The sequence below is a fragment of the Phoca vitulina genome, unplaced genomic scaffold (genome assembly GCF_004348235.1).
Source record: "Phoca vitulina isolate PV1807 unplaced genomic scaffold, GSC_HSeal_1.0 scaffold25, whole genome shotgun sequence".
Classification (NCBI taxonomy): Eukaryota; Metazoa; Chordata; class Mammalia; order Carnivora; family Phocidae; genus Phoca; species Phoca vitulina.
This window is the reverse complement of record NW_022589728.1, coordinates 19,495,279-19,513,345: the sequence shown is the minus strand read 5'-3', so window position 1 is coordinate 19,513,345 and position 18,067 is coordinate 19,495,279. Positions and strand designations below refer to the sequence as shown.

At 33.7% G+C, this 18,067-nt stretch overlaps 1 protein-coding gene across 1 annotated transcript in view; it reads right to left on the bottom strand.

Annotated features, from left to right (window-relative positions):
* The window catches only part of CUNH8orf34 (chromosome unknown C8orf34 homolog), a 373,414-nt gene that overhangs the window by 206,550 nt on the left and 148,797 nt on the right, over nt 1-18,067 (bottom strand). The window contains 1 exon segment of the mRNA XM_032421931.1: nt 10,496-10,662. Coding sequence (XP_032277822.1) covers nt 10,496-10,662 — 167 coding nt within the window.

Here is an 18,067-nt window from a genome sequence, read left to right as displayed (position 1 = left end):
TTAACAAGGCTATTTGAGAAAGTTTTGGATTATTAACATCAAAAGTCCACAAAAATAAGATTAAGAACACCAGATTGTAGCCTGAAAAAAACTTCCCTCTTCCTCTCCTGATATTTTTGTTTATATTATTGGATGTGGATTTTCTGAATCATGAGAGGATAAAGGCAGCATTATTTTAAAAAAAGAGAAGAATGCATTATAATATGAAAATGCATATAGCCTGCACAAGCTTTGGAAAATATTTACTTCTTTGAGCTAGTTTTGGAATGCAACAAATCTTATTCCCATGATAAATTGGGATGCATGGGCCAAAAAGTCTCCATGTTTCTACAAACCAGGTATTTTTTAGACTACTGAAGGCCCTACGAATGTCAATGACTGTAAATCAGGAAGGTAGTAACCTGGTAACAAAAACAAAAACAAAAACATATAAGAGAAAATCAGATATAAGTTCCTAGCTTTTGATACTGTTTTTAAAAAGTTTTAAGATTTCAAATTGCTGAAAATAATTTCTTCAGTCAAATTATTAGAAAAAATTGAATATTATAATATTCTCTTCTAATGGGGGTATTATCTTTCAATGGAACAAAAGGCCAAGATTCTTTCTGACACACTGGGGGAAATATAGGCTCATGTGGCATTCTCTTAAGAGAAAGTTGTTTGTGATTTTTTTAAGGTAAGGGAAAAAATTAGAAGTAGGACTTAAATATCAAGTGGAGAATACCTGTTGAAATAATTTCTTTTTTTTTTTTTTTAAGATTTTATTTATTTATTTGACAGAGAGAGAGACAGCGAGAGAGGGAACACAAGCAGGGGGAGTGGGAGAGGGAGAAGCAGGCTTCCCGTGGAGCAGGGAGCCCGATGCGGGGCTCAATCCCAGGACCCTGGGATCATGACCTGAGCCGAAGGCAGACGCTTAACGACTGAGCCACCCAGGCGCCCCTGAAATAATTTCTAAATATTTAGAACATATCTATATGAGACATTTATGATAAAAGACTAAACACTTAAACCCAAGGCCAAAGTCCTATGATCTTACTTTCTTTTTCACATGTACTAAACCTCATGGGCTAGATGGAGATAGGAAAGGAATTGGTATAAAAAATGATATGAAGTATAGTAACAAATCCTTTTCTCAGCTCTAATCCTTTATCAGATGCACTGAATACTTCATCTGAATGATTTATTTAATCTTCACAAAACCCTATAAGTATTGCCAAAGTTCCTATTTTTCTGATAATGGATCTGATAGAAAGAAAAAAGTTACTGTTCTCAAATCACAGAATTAGTAAGAGGCAATGGTGAAACTTGCAACTAGGGTTACCTGAATACAAGGCTCATGTATACTGTTGTTATTTCTAATATCATGCTATACTATCTTCCATAAAATTAATCTCATTAGATTAACTTTTGTTTTTACCATATTTATAATATTCTACATTAAATTCTGAAATAGATTTTATTCAAACACATGTTGGTAATTAAAGAAGTAAATATGACAGCACTAAAAGATGAAAAACAGCTGGCCTAGTAAACTCCCTTCTGAAAATTCCTGAAAAAGTAAATTTTAAAGAAATCAAAATTTTACATGAAATTTTACATTTATATTCTGATATAAGTAAATTCATTCTATATTAATATCACGCATTGAATCATCTTTTGCAGAAAGAAACTAAAATGTTGAAAAGCAAAATAAAATCAATAAATTTAATTTACCTCCATTAGAACAGTGTCATATTTTTTTCCGATTGTGTTCCTTAGTGCCCTTCTATTTAAACATTTTAGAGCAACTTAAAAAAATATTTTCAGATTGTTAAGAATATTTTCTGAAATTACACAATATAAGACTATTTAAAAAAGAAAATCATAATACTTTCATTTTAAAAGAAATTCCTATATAGGACCAGTTTAAATATTTCAGATTTTAAAAAATGTATTTCTAAAATACCTTTAAAAATCTTGAATGAAACTTTACAAAAACTATTGCTTTTAGATATTGAAAATAATTGACAAGTTCTGTGACCCCTCTATTACTGTGTATTCAATATTTCAACTTCAATAATTTTAGTTTTCTATTTAAAGATGATTAAATATCAGTGATATTGTAATATATAGAAATCTAAACAGATTACTGTAGTTAGACAAAAAAGTTTTAAACAATTCAGAAGAACAGTTTTAATACCTCTTTAATGTCTATCGTTTTTTATGTCAAAATGCAAATAACTGCTAAGTTAATAACACTCTGTTGCATATTTTCAACCAGGAAAAAAATACAATAAAATAGTGATTTTGGCACCACTTTCAAATGGCTCTTACATAGAATACAAAATTAATTTAAATTCAAACTGTATGAAAATCAATAGCACAGCTAAACAAATCATCTTGAAGTATAACATTACCATTTTATTGTGTATTTGAAATGGGAAAGTTTATTTCAAAAGCAACAAAACCCTAATAATATTTAACACTGATTTTTAAACTGTTTGTGATTTGATTATACAATGAATTAATGTAAAACCAGAAAATTGTGCTGTATCAATATTTTCATACTTATCAATATAATTGAAGAGTTTTTAAAGCTTGTAGATTTTTCAACACTTTTATGGTTTTATTTACACAAAAGCATGTAAACGTATTGTACAAATTTCTAGTCTTATATATCCCGTCTTTGTCTCTCTCTCCTATTCCTGCTCCCAGCTCAACTTATGCTAGTGAATAGTCTTGTGTATGCACAAAACATTTTTCTTTTCCTCCTAGAAATTACACACTTATGTGGAAGAAAATTAAAGACAATGGAGTAATTTGCTCTATATCCTTAACTAAATCACATCAATGTTTGCCCCTGTTTAAATACCCACGTTAAAAATAAAAAATGTAATGCATTGTATTGATATATAAATTATTTTGGGTTACAAATACATTTGTAGCTTTACCTCCTTTCTCTTCAAGTCTTTGATTGTATTATCTTGTGGGAAACATAAATTTTTACTACTAGTAGGTATTTCCAAAGCTACAGAAAGCTATTTTTTTTCTTTGCTTATAACTAGACAAAATGTATGTGGGGTTGGAGAATATAAATTTACTTGGAAGGAAAGTTCCATCTATAAATTCTAGTGTCCTTTTTCAAACATTCCTGTTACGCATGACAAAAAGAAAATAATAATAAAAGCGTTTTCAGAGAACATCTCATTTTTATTCCTACAACATCCCTATGTGATAGGAAGATTGAAGTTGTTACCAGCATTTTATAATTAAGTACTTGAAGCTCAGATGACAAAACTAACAAAAGGCAGCATGAGGGCTGGAGCTGGTCTTAGAGTTTTGTAGCTCAATGCTCTGGACATAGACCACATAATCACATCACAATGTGGCTCACACCTTTGCAAGATACTCAGTGAAAAGCTATGACCTAAATATGAAAAAGCACATTAACTTATATTACTGTTATATGTCAAACAATCTGTAACTTATTTCAAAATGAGAAATATGTACTAAACAACTTACTTACAAATATACTGAAACAGCTATCTCTGAAATAAAGGAATTTTCAAAGAAGTCTACAATTGAGATGAAGGACAATTGTCAATAATATGTCTATGGGTTTAGGTTTTATTTTCAAACTCTTGACTTTATTCTGCTATGTTGATCTACTTTTACCACTAGAAAAAATTTTTAAAGAAAAAAAACATTTCTTATTAAATGCCATAAAAGTAAATCATGTAGGATGATGTATGTTTTTAGTGACATGCAAGTTTGTATTTATTTAAAAGGCAATCTCTACATGTAAATGCCAGTTATCATTTGTAAATGTTCCAATATTTTGTTGAAAGAAGCACAAATGAAGAATGAAGAGAATGAATCACAAATGCAATTCCAAACACAAAACAAGTACTTCTAGAAGACTGTGAAGGGGGCTATGAGTCACATCTAACAAAAGCAAAGTCAGAATCCCAAATAAAGTTTAGAATAATAACATGATAAAACAGAATCTCAATGAAACCATGTCCACAGGTCTATGCTAGAATCATTTCATAACTTATGTAATTTTTGTACTCTAGCAGTTTGTCTTTCAAGTGCTCCTATAAAATATGATATTGGGAGGGAAGACAGAAATAATCAGTAATACAAACTACAGTAACCAAAGCTTCTTAGCAAGACTTTTCCTTGTTTTCAGGAGACATTTCAAAAGAGCTTGGTTAACTCAGAAACCTCTATTCCATGCTTTTTATTATAAAAATCACACTTTCTATAATTTTATTCCCCTTGCTTCAGGATATATTAGATCAAACAACAAAAAAGTTCATTGACCGTACCTTCTAGATTAGAGTTTCTCATTGTATGCTATACAGATCACCTGCAACAGAATTTCTTAAAGGACAGGAGGAAGGGCATTCCTGTTGGAAAATGGTAATTCATGGGCTGTATTCAAGTCTAATGAACCAAAAATTGGGGATAGAGGGAACTGGAATTTTTATTTACAATAAGCTTCTTAAGCGAACCAAATTTTGAGAATCATCCCTGAATAGTTAGTATTTCATGAAACATGCTCATATTTGTGCAAATGTGAACTCCCAGAAATGTGCAGAGTCACTTTGTAAGTGGAGAAATTGATAAACTTATAAATCAATTAATTAATGGGCTAATTGGGAGTTGAAGCAAAAATCTACAAATTGTTTGGTTCTATATAGATGTCAATGTTCACTAGATTCACCGTTCTCTCAAAGCCCAAAGAGATCAAGTAATTAGAAAAATAAAAGACATAATATTCTACTGCTGTATATTAATATGAATTAGTACTGTTCACATAGCAGGTGCATGATATTTGCTGAATGAAAAAATACGTCTGAGTGGATTTACTCAAATGCTGTCACTGTAATCCCAGAGAGACAAACACAGTGCTATTCAATTCCACTTAGAAGACACTTCAGCCTGAACTTACTTGGCATTTGTGCAGGCAATGATGGCTCTAAAGAGAGCTGAAGTTAAAATTCAAAAATATAGGACCAAACTCAATAGCAGGGGCATTTCACGGAGTTTCTGTTACAATATATCACACAACTCAACAGCAGTTAATATTTATTATTTAGCATGTGAAAGATATTTTCATATATCTGTGTGAAGTCCTAGGTTTTCAATTATATTAATTCATTTAGTGAACATTTAAAATATATGTGCAGATTTTTTATAATGTTTGGGTAACTGTGGTCATCAACTGCCAGTGTAATTACTGGAATTTCTGAGAGTACCTTGTATTTAAAAAAGAGAGCTACTTAGATTGAGGTGGTCTGGGTGTTATTTTATTCAGTATGATCTAGATTTCACTGACTTCAGTGGTCCTCAAATTCGCTGTACCTTAACACCCCACAAATTCGGAATATTTTAATCTCTAATATTAAGTTATTTTGGTACTATGCTGAATGAATTTCTAAGCAGTATTTAAAGCAACCTCACAGATAATATTAAAGAATCCATAAATTTAATTTTGGAAAGTCCTTCACTTTTTAAAAGAATCTTTTCTACAAAGAATCTTCAATTTAAAGTGATAATTCTTCTATTGTCCTGATATTCCCAATGATCAATACTCAAAGGAAACAAAGTTTATGTGTGCTTTAGACTAGTTCTCATACTTAATATCATTAGAAATAAGTATATTGATAGGTAGGTAGATTTTTTTTTTTTAACATTTACGGTCCTCTCCCTTCTTTTTCTAACATCATTGAATGACAGCATTTTTCACTAGGTGAAATACGTGTTTTTATTCTGTAAATATGGGTGCTTTCTGCTTTAAGAAGCCTCCAACTGGGAAAAAAAAAAAAACAAAACAGAAAGTAAATGTTTAATTTTATTTACTTATTTTTTTTAAAGATTTTATTTTTTTTATTTTTTTGTAAATGTTTAGTTTTAAAGATTGGTCACAATGCAAAAGAATTTGCCAAAATACTGCCTTAATGCAATGAGTTCTTCTTGAAAATTAAATGTTTTACATAATCTGGTAAGATATTGGGGTTTTAGAAATTTAGAAATTACTGTATTCTACAAAGAATAGCAGTATAATTATACTTGTTTTTAATTACTAAATTTAAAACAAATAAAATATAGAAGATGATTTGTAATCACCTTGTTTGCTTTTGGTAATACAATGTTAGTTTTAATTTTTATATGATTAATTAAATTTATATGATTATACTTTCTAAGATCAGAAAGTATAAATCATGACTAACACTGCTTTCCTTTTTTAGCATCTCTGGAATGTGATTTTTAGATATTTGCCTCATCATCAATTCTGAGAGAAAGCCAAAAAAAATTTTTTTAAGTAATTATCTTATACTAAAATGTGTAAAAATAATACTTGTGCCTTTCAAATAATTCTGATATTTTCAAGGGAGTATAAATTATATAGAAGATAAACACATAACTGCAATTAGCATTTCATCAAAAATAAAATAAAAATGCATGTAATGAAAATGAGCTTACATTTAAAAGCTGAAATATCTTTTAAATTAGTGAAGTTCCTCAAATTTTCTGTGAAAGTTAATGAAGTAAAAGATACATATAGGCTTTTTATAAATCCCTTGCTGTACCACTGTAATTTGTTTTTCTACTTTTGAAAAATTATTGATTTTAATAACTTCAAAAATATGCAAATTTAATCATTGTGATCCTTAATTTCCAGCATAGTTTAAAATATTAAGGAATATCTTAAATTTGAAGATGAGAACTACTTACTTTGAGGTGAATTGGCAGATACTTTATTCAATGTCTTCTGTAATTACAGCACCAATTTCAGTGGTGCTTAAAATTGTTATATCTTAAAATTCCAGAAATTTGGATATTTTATTCTCTGTTATATATTAATTCCATTTAAACTACTTTTGTGCTATGAATTTAAAAGTAGTATTTAAAGCAATCTTACAGTAAATATTTAATCTACTTAAAAATTATAGATGCTGTATGTACTATATTTTCATATGCCCAATACACTTGGAATAGAAATCCAAAAACATACAATTAAACAACCGTGAAGAATTAAATCTTAACCAGTATGTGTTATCAATGATAAATTCCTTAACAAACAAATTAAGATAAGAAGTGTTACTGACTTCTATTTATTCAACTAAAAGGCTTATTTTCCCCCTTCAGTTTTACTGAAGAACAATCCTTTGTTACATTGACATGAACTAGTAATTACACTTCTCATTTATTTGTCACTTCACAAAGAGTACAGACTACTCTTGGGCATAATAAAATTTTTAGCCAGTTATATCTGATATAGACAAGTTATACACTGAAAACACATAAGTTATAGCAAACTCATTCTACACAATGTTGCAGATTTGCAAAAGATATTTTAAATACCAGATGTCTCTTGCCTTTTACAATGATTCTATGTACTAAAATTTGATTTCAAATAAATTTTCAGGAACTTAGCATTTCTATTTTCCTCAAATATGTACAATCACATATGTTTCCCTGGGATCAGGGTTTCAAAAAATACTGTCTTCAAATTCTTTAATAATAAACAATATGACTGAAATCTAATATTAAAAGGGCTGGAAAAGTAGGCATTATATAGTTTCTAAATTGATTTAGCAATATCACATTAACTGATTAGTGTAGGGACTGAAATCTACCGAAATACTAATAGAGACATACATGGCTACTGAGGATATAAGGTCTTAAAATTGAATAACTTAATAATCATTGTATTTTATACCCATACTCATCCATATTAATCATTCATCCATTACTATATCATGACTGAAAAAAAGTTTTAACTTTTATATTAACTGAAAATTTTCACGTACATCTGTTCGATTTCATGTAAGAGATTAACCATCATCTTAGATAAAAGCATAAGTAAAATTTTAAGTCATGAATTTATATACACTACTTTTGAAGAAAACTGAACCTATATTTTAAATATATATTTTCTAAATAATTGAATGGATAGGTATACTTGGGTCTTAAAAACAAATATATTTCACACCCAAATACCATTTTACATAATTAATGAACTCCTGGGCCAAACAATCTTTTGGATACAATTTTCTGCTCTATGACCTTTATTCACTGAGACAGCTAGCAACAGGGTTGCATATGGCATTATTTTAGAGGATAGCCCAGTGGACTTGGAACATCCTATGTCATGGCAGAGAAATCTCATAATCTAGAGACCAGCATTAGTATACTACAGCTGTCTATGCTGAGATATAAAGTCCAAACTCAAATATTTCTCATTCTTAAATTTGCTCAGACATTTAAAATGTCTAAATGAAAAAAAAAAAAAAATGAGGACCAGCTATTAACTGTTCACATTAGATAGTCTCCAAAACCTAACAGTCTGGTCTTCAACTTGGGAGACTAGAAACTTCAGAGGAGCTGAGATCTATGGGGTATCAGCACTGAGTGACACCTAAGTTTTCATAAAGAACTCCTCAACATCACTGAAATTTATGATTTCCTCCACTCTGATGAGATACTCCTGAGGCTATCAGGAAATCCAAAGTGATTTGGAGCATGCTTGCATTTCTTCAAAAGATTATCTTTGCGGGCGCCTGGGTGGCTCAGTTGGTTAAGCGACTGCCTTCGGCTCAGGTCATGATCCTGGAGTCCCAGGATCGAGTCCCACATCGGGCTCCCTGCTCAGTGGGGAGTCTGCTTCTCCCTCTGACCCTCCTCCCTCTCATGCTCTCTGTCTCTCATTGTCTATCTCGCAAATAAATAAAAAATCTTAAAAAAAAAAAAAAAAAAAAGATTATCTTTGCAAGTTAACTGTAATTGCCCTCCTGTGGATATCAACTGACGAAGAGCTGTCATGTAAAGGAAGGGAGAGAAAGAACACTACCAGCACAACCCAATGTCGATGTACCAAAAAGCCAACATTGATGTGATATGAACAACCTCCTGGCCCTTCCATTGACAGTCATGGTTCAAGCCTTGCCCCCTTCACTGTTACTGACCAAAGCAAAGGAACAATTTACAGGCACAGTTATGGAGCACAATAGCAAAAGAGTCCATTCCTACAAGCACAAACCTACAAGGGTAATGACCACACTTTGCCTGCTGAACTTCCATCTACTTGGCCTCCAGGACTCACCTCACCACCGGAATCAGTTTCTCTATGAAACATTCCCTGGGCACCATCCCCTACCTCCACATTAGGTGTTATCCCTACATTAAACTGTCTGCTTAATCAAATTGGCACCTGTCGCAAAAACTACTAGAATGATGTATTTACATTTTTATTTCAAACACTAGAAATGTAAAGTTCCTGCAAACAAGATCCAAGATTACTTTATTTTTACGTCTCTAGGACTGAGCTCAGTGCTTAGCACATGGTAAGTACTTAGTAAACACTGGCTGAATTGAAGCTGAATGAGGGTACCACAACATCTGGCACATCTGCCACATTAATGATTTGGAGGTGGGGAGATAAGATTCCTTAAAAAAACATCCAGACTTCATTGTTCTTAAAAAAAAAAAAAAAAACAAAACCAGATGAACATCATGAAGTGAAAATGCCATGACAGTCTCCTCAATGCTGGAATGAATGCAGTATTATAAAATCAGAAAACATCAGTGACCTTGCCATCACTGAGTAAATAACACATTTGTAGGTCTATGCAAGAAGACCTATACCATTTTTTAACATGATAATATTTTACTGCCCTAAACACTTAAAACCCAGGAAGCTGGTTTAGAAAAAAAATTTTTTTAAATGTCTGTATATTTCTGGGACTCCTTATTCTATGTTAAACTTATTTGCAGCTTTCAAATGATTACATTATTTATTCACTTCAGTACATGGTTACAAAGTATTTGGAAATTGCTTTAATGACTTAGAATAAAAGGAAAGTTCAATTTTAAAAAACTACTATCCAAAGATTTATGGTGAAATAAAAACATACATTTACTTCATGTAAGATATAAAGGGTTCCCTATATATACAACACTAATAAGGTTTTTCATGAAAGTAACAAGCCTATAAAAACACCAAAATCTTTTTGCAAACTCTCCTCTAACTTATGGAAGACATAAAACACTAATTTACTATCTGCCTCTCTAAATTTTACTGTATTTTTCTAAAACATCCTTGAAACAAGGGACTATCTTGGGATGAGGGCTGAAATATGTATTTGGATGTATTTTATAGACAAAAGATGTGATCAAGGCAATCATAATCAGAGAATAAAGCAGACAGACTTGAATTTTTATCACAATTGCACATAGAATAAAGCTTGAGTAAGGAGTCAGGAGGTAAAGTGCTGCATATACAAAGCACAAAATACAGTCTAATAAATACTTCACATGCTTAGGTGATTTCAACTTAGTTCTTACATGCAACTTCGTGAAAGGCTAATGTTTAAAGTATGTGTTAAATGATTTCTTTCCCCTAAGACAAAACTATTCAAAAACTTTAAAATCTCTTAATCACTACACATTTTTACAATGCCAGAGAAGAAGAAAAAGAGAAATTATTAATTTTTAAAATTACCCAGCAATTCCATTGCATCATCTTCATTATCAATATCTTCTTCTGTTACAGATGGGGTAGGGCTGTGGAGAGACTCAAAAGAATCTTGAGAGAGCATTGCTGCCAGAAGTTTCTTATGTTGTTGTTGCTGTTGTTTTAATCCTTTAGTCTTGGGCTCCACCTTTAAGCTGAAGAAATATTTAAATGTTAGTTTTCAGCGATGACAACTCTATCTCAATTAGCTGTGGTAAATAAAGAAATCTACAACCAAATTTTCATTCGATTATTTTGCTGTGTAAAATTATAGGCATATTAGTAATATTTTCCCTAAGGATAATGGAAATATAGACTGTCTTCTTTCCTAGACATCCTTTGGTACCTTATTAACCATACTGCAAGTGGGTATAGGTGAGAAATATGGCAAACTGAAACTCCTGCCCCATTTAAGGGAGGAGGTGCTAATCAGCTCCTACCAATTGTCGCCATGCCATAATGAAAGCCCACTGTTAATGGATTTTTGATTTTTTTTAAAAGATGAGGCAGAAAATCCAGATTATTATATGAAATTCCTTGACTTACAAATAAATCCATGTCAAGAAAAACAAACGTAATGGGATAACTATTTTAACATACTATGACAAGATTATTTTTTAAAGATTTTATTTATTTGAGAAAAAGAGAGAGACAGAGCACAAGCAGGGTGGAGGGGCAGAGGGAGAGGGAGAAGCAGGCTCCCCACTTAGCAGGGAGTCCAACGTGGGGGTTGATCCCAGGACACCAAGATCATGACCTGAGCCGAAGGCAGACTCTTTTTTTTTTTTTAATTTAATTTTATTATGTTATGTTAGTCACCATACAATACATCATTAGTTTTTGATGTAGTGATCCACACAATTCATTGTCAGACTCTTTACTGAATGAGCCACCCAGGCACCTCTGACAAGATTATTTTAAATGAAAATTTTAATTTTTTTTAAAAAAGATTTATTTGAGAGAGAGAGCACAAGTAGGGGGAGAGGCAGAGAGAGAATCCTCAAGCACATTCCCCACTGAGTATAGAGCGTGACCTGGGGCTCGATTCAGGACCCTAAGATCATGACCTGAGCTGAAATCGAGTCTGCCGCTTAACCAACTGAGCCACCCACACACCCAAAAATTTTAATTTCTATGATTAAAATAAATTTCCTCATTGTTCTATCATGCTGCCTAGATCTTGGGGTAGGATGAGGTAAAAGAAAGGATGGATCCAGAACTGGTATATAAATGTTTCTTAGTTTCTTCCAGTCTAGAGAGTCTTTGTAAATTTGGAAGAGTTTCTTTGTGATAAAGCTGGGCTCCTTTGCGTAAATGCTATCTTTCATGGTTCTCTCTCTCCCAACTTCTCAAGACAGTGTCTGACTAGACAACTTACAAGTCCAAAGAGCAATCACATATAGTTTCAAAAACTGTCCCAAAGTTTTTCTCTTCTCTGTAATCCAATTTCTTTTCATGTTATTGCCCAAAGGAAGGAAATGCCAAATGTCACCCCATGAAAGAAAAAGGCATGATATGTAGAAGAAGTCTTCCCCAAGCAGGATGGAAAGATAATCTTTTCTATATTCAGAAGGAGGGCCCATAAGGCAAATGGGTTAAATGAATTGTCCCCACTGCCACCAGGCCAAAATGCAGAGGTAGCTTGGTAAAAAACAAAAACATAGAACCAACCAGATAAATTTCAGGGCACAGACCGAACATCTCAAACTGTCTTAACAGAAGTACCAGGTTTAACACTGTCTAAGAAGACGATAGAAAACAGCAAAATGACATTGTATGTCATCAGTGGGCAAAGATCAATCAGCCCTACCTCACTGGTTCACCTCTAAGTTATGGTGAATATGTTAGAGAAGGCCAGGGGAAATAGGGATGGATAAAAAGCTTTTATTTTCCACATTAATGCTAGTTAATAAATGTAGAAGGAAAGACAGAATCAAAAAATCACCATCTTGCAACCACCAACATAGTAACTGTTCATGTAAGAATCATCAGTGGATACAATGCCCTTTGCTGAAAGATTGTTGGGGGAGATGGACTGTCAAAAATCTCAAGGTGGGGGCGCCTGGGTGGCTCAGTCGTTAAGCATCTGCCTTCGGCTCAGGTCATGATCCCGGGGTCCTGGGATTGAGCCCCGCATCGGGCTCCCTGCTCAGTGGGAAGCCTGCTTCTCTCTCTCCCACTCACCCTGCTTGTATTCCCTCTCTCGCTGTCTCACTCTCTGTCAAATAAATAAATAAAATCTTTAAAAAAAAAACTCAAGGTGTTTTCAACAGATCACTAACATTTTTAATTGATTTTTTGGCTTTGAAATAATATAGATTTACATGTAATTCTAAGAAATGATACAGAGAGATCCTGTGCACTCTTTACACTGTTTCCTTCAATAACATTATCTTATAAAACTAGAATACAATATTATAACCAGGATCCTGACAATGATACGATTTTCCAATCTTATTCAGATTTCCCATTTTAATTGTACTCATTTGTGTGTATATGCCTGCATGTATTTAGTTCTAGGTAATTTTAGTACTTGTGTAGGTTTGTGTATCATATATCCACCACCAGAATCAAGATACAGACCATTTCAAATACCACAAGGCTCTTTTCTAGCCACTCTTGCTTTCCGCCATATGTCTTCTTCCCCTTCTCTAATCCCTGGCAACTACTAGTCTGTTCTCCATTCTTTTAATCTTGTCATTTCTAGAATATTATATACATGGGATCATACAATTTTAAGATTGGCTTTTTCAGGCAGTCTAAATCCCTGGAGATTCATTCATGCTGTTGCATGTATCAATAGTCCATTCCTTTTCTTTGCTCTGTAGTATCCCATGGCATGGATATACTTCAGTTTATTTAACCATTCAAACATTGAAGGACACCTAGGTTAAGTTTTTTGACTATTATGATGGAGTTGCTATGAACATTTGTATACATTCTTTTGTGTGAACGTAAGTTTTCATTTATTTGAGACAAGTGCCCAAGAGTGCAACTGCTGGGTCATATGGTATTTGCATGGTTAGTTTTATATAAAACTCCCAGACTATTTTCCAGAGTGACTATGACATTTACATTCCTGGAAGGGTCATCAGTTGAACATGAGGACTGAGGAGAAGTGCTGGAGGTTTGAGGAGACAAGAAAAGGCATGAAATCATCATTGAGGAGCATGGACATGTGAACAGACTAGGTGAATGCAGAGTATCTTTGGGCAGGACCAATGACTTTCTGGAGTTTGGTGGCCACGAATTCACAGTGACACCCATCAGGGTGGCCATGTGTTCTCCAGTCTATGCCAGTTCAGCCACAGAACAGGCAAAGAGTTAGATTTAAATAGGATAGTTTTACCACACAAGGAAAACAAAGGACAAGAGAGGTAAGGGAACTAGGATATATTCAATAAATAGATCACAATAATGAGCCAAAAATAAAAACTGGATGAGTGGCAAGGAAAACTCAGTGGAACCAGTGTGTTTGGGTCCCAGTTAAAGCTGGGTACCAGAGGGAACGAACTAGAAAGACAGGAGGTGTAGTCAGAGAGTGAAATATATGGGAATTGACATTAGGGTTTGCAGTTAACTATAATGAGGCCTAGATATAACAGAGGGAATAAGTGATTGAAGTAGGGTGGAATTCAGGATCAGTGGTGAAGTGCAGGCAAAGGAAGGAGAGGCTAGGTTTGGGGAAGAATCATCAATGTGGATATTAACTTCATCAAGATAGGAAGGGTGTTGGGGAAAGTGTCAGTTGAGCCGGATGCTTGCATATTTAGGAAAAAGGGAATGACCTGGGAATTGATAAATTATTGCTACAAGAAGTGGTAGAAGATTACCATCTGTAAAACATGGAATTCAGAACCAGAGACTTTTTTTAGGGGGAAAGGAGACAGCAAGGTCCACAAGCAGGAAAGGGGAGCAAGGATGATACCTTCCTCTTTTCCAGCTCCGTAACCTATAGACTGTAGAAGTGAAAACTACAACATTAGAGAGAAAATACCACCCTTCCTCAGGGAAGCAGGACTCTTACTGCAGACAAGTGGTGAGTGGGACGGGGAGAGGTGGGGTGCAGGGTCTTTCTAAGAGCACTTAGGGCTCTGGGCCCCCTCTCATCCCAACCTCGAACCTAAACTTTAATGATAAGGGGATTCTTAGAACTCCTTTCTGAAGAAAGGTGGCATAGCAAAGCACTTAAGGGCACAGAATTTGCAGCAAGACAGACTGGCTCAGCTACTTAATAGTTGTACAATCTTGGGACTGATGCAACTGCTTCACGACTTAGTTTCCTTATTCCTAAAATACAGATAATAATGTTTCATGAGGATGAAATGAAGTAAGAGATATAAAGCCCTGACAGCAGCCACTAAATGGTAATTAATACCATAGGTGCTCAATGAACACAACATGCAGCATCCTAGATATTTACATGTGTTTCCTTGAGCAGTAATATCCCACATAGAAAGAAAGAGAATCAGAAAGGGGCCTTACGAAAAGAAGAGCAGTTAATACTTCAATGTGGTGAATATACTCTAGGACTGCATTTTACTTTGGTTCAAAAAGATAAATTCTAAAGCAGATCAGATTGAAAAGGATGGTTTAACGTGACTACCCACCCCCAAACTTACCTATCTAGGTGGAACCTTCCTCCCCCTCCTGATGGCCTACATTCTGACCATTGTTCCCCTCCTCCTGACCCCACTCTTCCCTGGGTGCCTGACGCTGCTTTTTTTGTTTCATATTCTTGTTTCTGAACACAGGTTGGTAAGTATTAGTTTTATCTGACCCCAGGTGCTCTTTTTGGTGGAAAACTGGATTATTCCTCTCTTGACCCATCTCCTAAGCTTGTTTAGTTCACCACTGCAGCCTAGCAGGCAGAATCTGTGCCCTTCCTCTCGACTCTAGTCAGAAATCAAAGGACTCTCTTTGCAATAAGGCCCAGGTTGTTGACGAGATCATAAAAAGTTTCACACTGAATTGCTGCATTTTGGTTTATGCATAAGAGCTCTGTCTTTTTTTTTTTTTAACATGTCTAGATGTGGTGTTTTTATAATTAATTTAGCAGACATTTATTAAGTGCTTTTTATAGACCAGGGATTGTGGGTACTGTACTAGAGAAATAAGACATATCTCCTTGTCATTCTCCTCATTTGAAAGTAAGTACTTTAAATCTGGGATGTTCTTTTTCATATTGGTCTCACCTAGTATCTAGCACATATTCACTTTTTCTTCCTGAACCCCATTTTTTTAATAATCTAAATAAGAATTAATTTAAGAAGATGTATATGAGTCTTACAACTTGACAGATATGAAAATCGAGGGAAATATATTGGCAGGGAAAGAGAAAAAGGAAAACTATGTAGGATTGGGATGTCGAAGATAAGGAACAAATGGCAGATTATAAATGCATAACTCCTGGGCACCTAGGTGGCTCAGATCATAATCCCAGGGTCCTGGGATCGAGCCCCATGTCGGGCTCCCTGCTCGGTGGGGAGCCTGCTTCTCTCTCTCCCTCTATTGCTCCCCCTGCTTGTGCTCTCTCTCTGTCAAAATAAAATCTTAAAAAAAAAAAAAATTAAAAAAATGCCTAACTCCTATTCAACAGCCAACAATGATCAAGATCATTTCATGAAGGTTGAAGCAAGTGTTTTCCTGAGTCTCATGAAAATACATGGTTTGGTCATGAAGATAGTGCTAGGCTATGAGTCCTAGACACTAAGTCCAAAATGTTGCCTGTCTCGTAAGAGACCACCTATGAGTCTATGAGTCCACAGGTAACTAGCAATGTGTTTCATAAAATAATAACTTGAGTTAGGATATGTATTTCCTAAAGAAATAAATGAATAAATGAGAAAGAACAAATTTTGAACATATCAAAATGACCTCATCAACATTCCGAAATAAATGCATGACTTAGTTACATACTTTCTGGCTTTAAAAAAGAAATGTGTGAGTCACAAGGTACATTCTTTAATATATATTTTAGATATTTTTAAGGCCTCTGTTCTTTGATTCCTTTGACAGATTAATTTTTGATTAATCAATATTCTTTCTCCTTAAAATTTACATTTAGAATATCCCTAAATTACTAAACTTAATTCAATTTCTGGCATATGTATTACATATTTTCTATCATGTCCAAAATAGCCAAAATCTGACAATATTAAGGTTCTTTTTTCTTGGACTTCTTATATAAAATAGTGCCCTTTATTAATTTTCTTCCTTCTTATTCTGGTTTATTTTCCATCTTGCCACTTATCACTACTTGAATTTATGGTATATATTTGTATATTTGCTTGTTTATTATTTGTCTTTTGCTGCCAATTGAGGAAGCTCTAAAAGAAGGGGAACATTTCCAGGCTTTGTTAACAGATACATCAGAAGAAATTAGGAGCTTTAATGAAAAGAAACATTTCTTAATGGAAAGTGAAGTTAGCTTTTATTTTAATATTTAATACATATTTCTAAATTGTAAGATTTTCTATTCATTTTATGGCATACTTACCATCTAATAACAATGCTCACTTAACAAAGCCAATTCACCAGACCTATAATATTTACTGATATTATTCTTGCTTTAATAAAGTGGTTAAGCTTAGAGGAGCTTCATCAGGCTTTCAAGGCTTGATAAGCCTATTTACAAATTCACATTACAATTTAGCTAGTAATTTTAAGAAATCCATTACCCAGCTATTGCAAAGTTTAATTAAGATGGCTTAAAATAGAAAAAAAAGATAGCTTAAAACAAAATTATATAGATCTATTACACTCAATTTTTATTTACAGTTACATTATCAATGTGTGATTATTTTTAATATCCCTAATGTGCAATAAACACATAGGATTTCCCACTAAATGGCTAGATAAGCCATAGCAATTCATGCCAATTGGTAGTATCAGAAAGCCTTCAATTATTCCCCAATGTATTCACCTCTCTCTTTTATAAATTCCTGTTTTCTTGCTTAGATGTTTTAATTTCTTTCTTAAACTTACTTAATAGAACCTTTTGAAAAATCTAAGAAAGATGTGTCAGGAAAATGCCCATGTCCACAGAATCTTGTCCACATAATTTAATTTCAAGAGATTCACAGATCTCTTGGGTCGATCCAGAGACCATGGAGGGGTCAGGAACCCCACATCAGTCACTCTTGTCTTATCCTATTAGTTTCTCCATATTGCCCTCATAACTGCTTTCATTTTAACCAGCACTTAACCCTTCAGGTGACAGCTCTGTGTACTAAAGTTGCTGACCCTCTTCATACAATGTCCCATATGCAGCACCTAAGGAGAAAAGTTGGCTATGTACTAAAGATGGAGTGTTGTAATAACAGCCATTCAAATTAGACTTGAGCAATTAACAACAGGAAAAACTGTGATAGGAAAGGGCAAAAAGTTAGGACAGACTATCAACAACCCTTCTTATAAATAAGCTTTATTTAGCAGATGTCTACTCACAGCCTTCTATGTGCCTCCTTCACTCACACAACAGATGTCTATTGGTAATGACAATGCACCAGGCCCAGTAGGGAAGAGAAAAATGGAAGAAGTCGTCCTTGAAAATTAAAT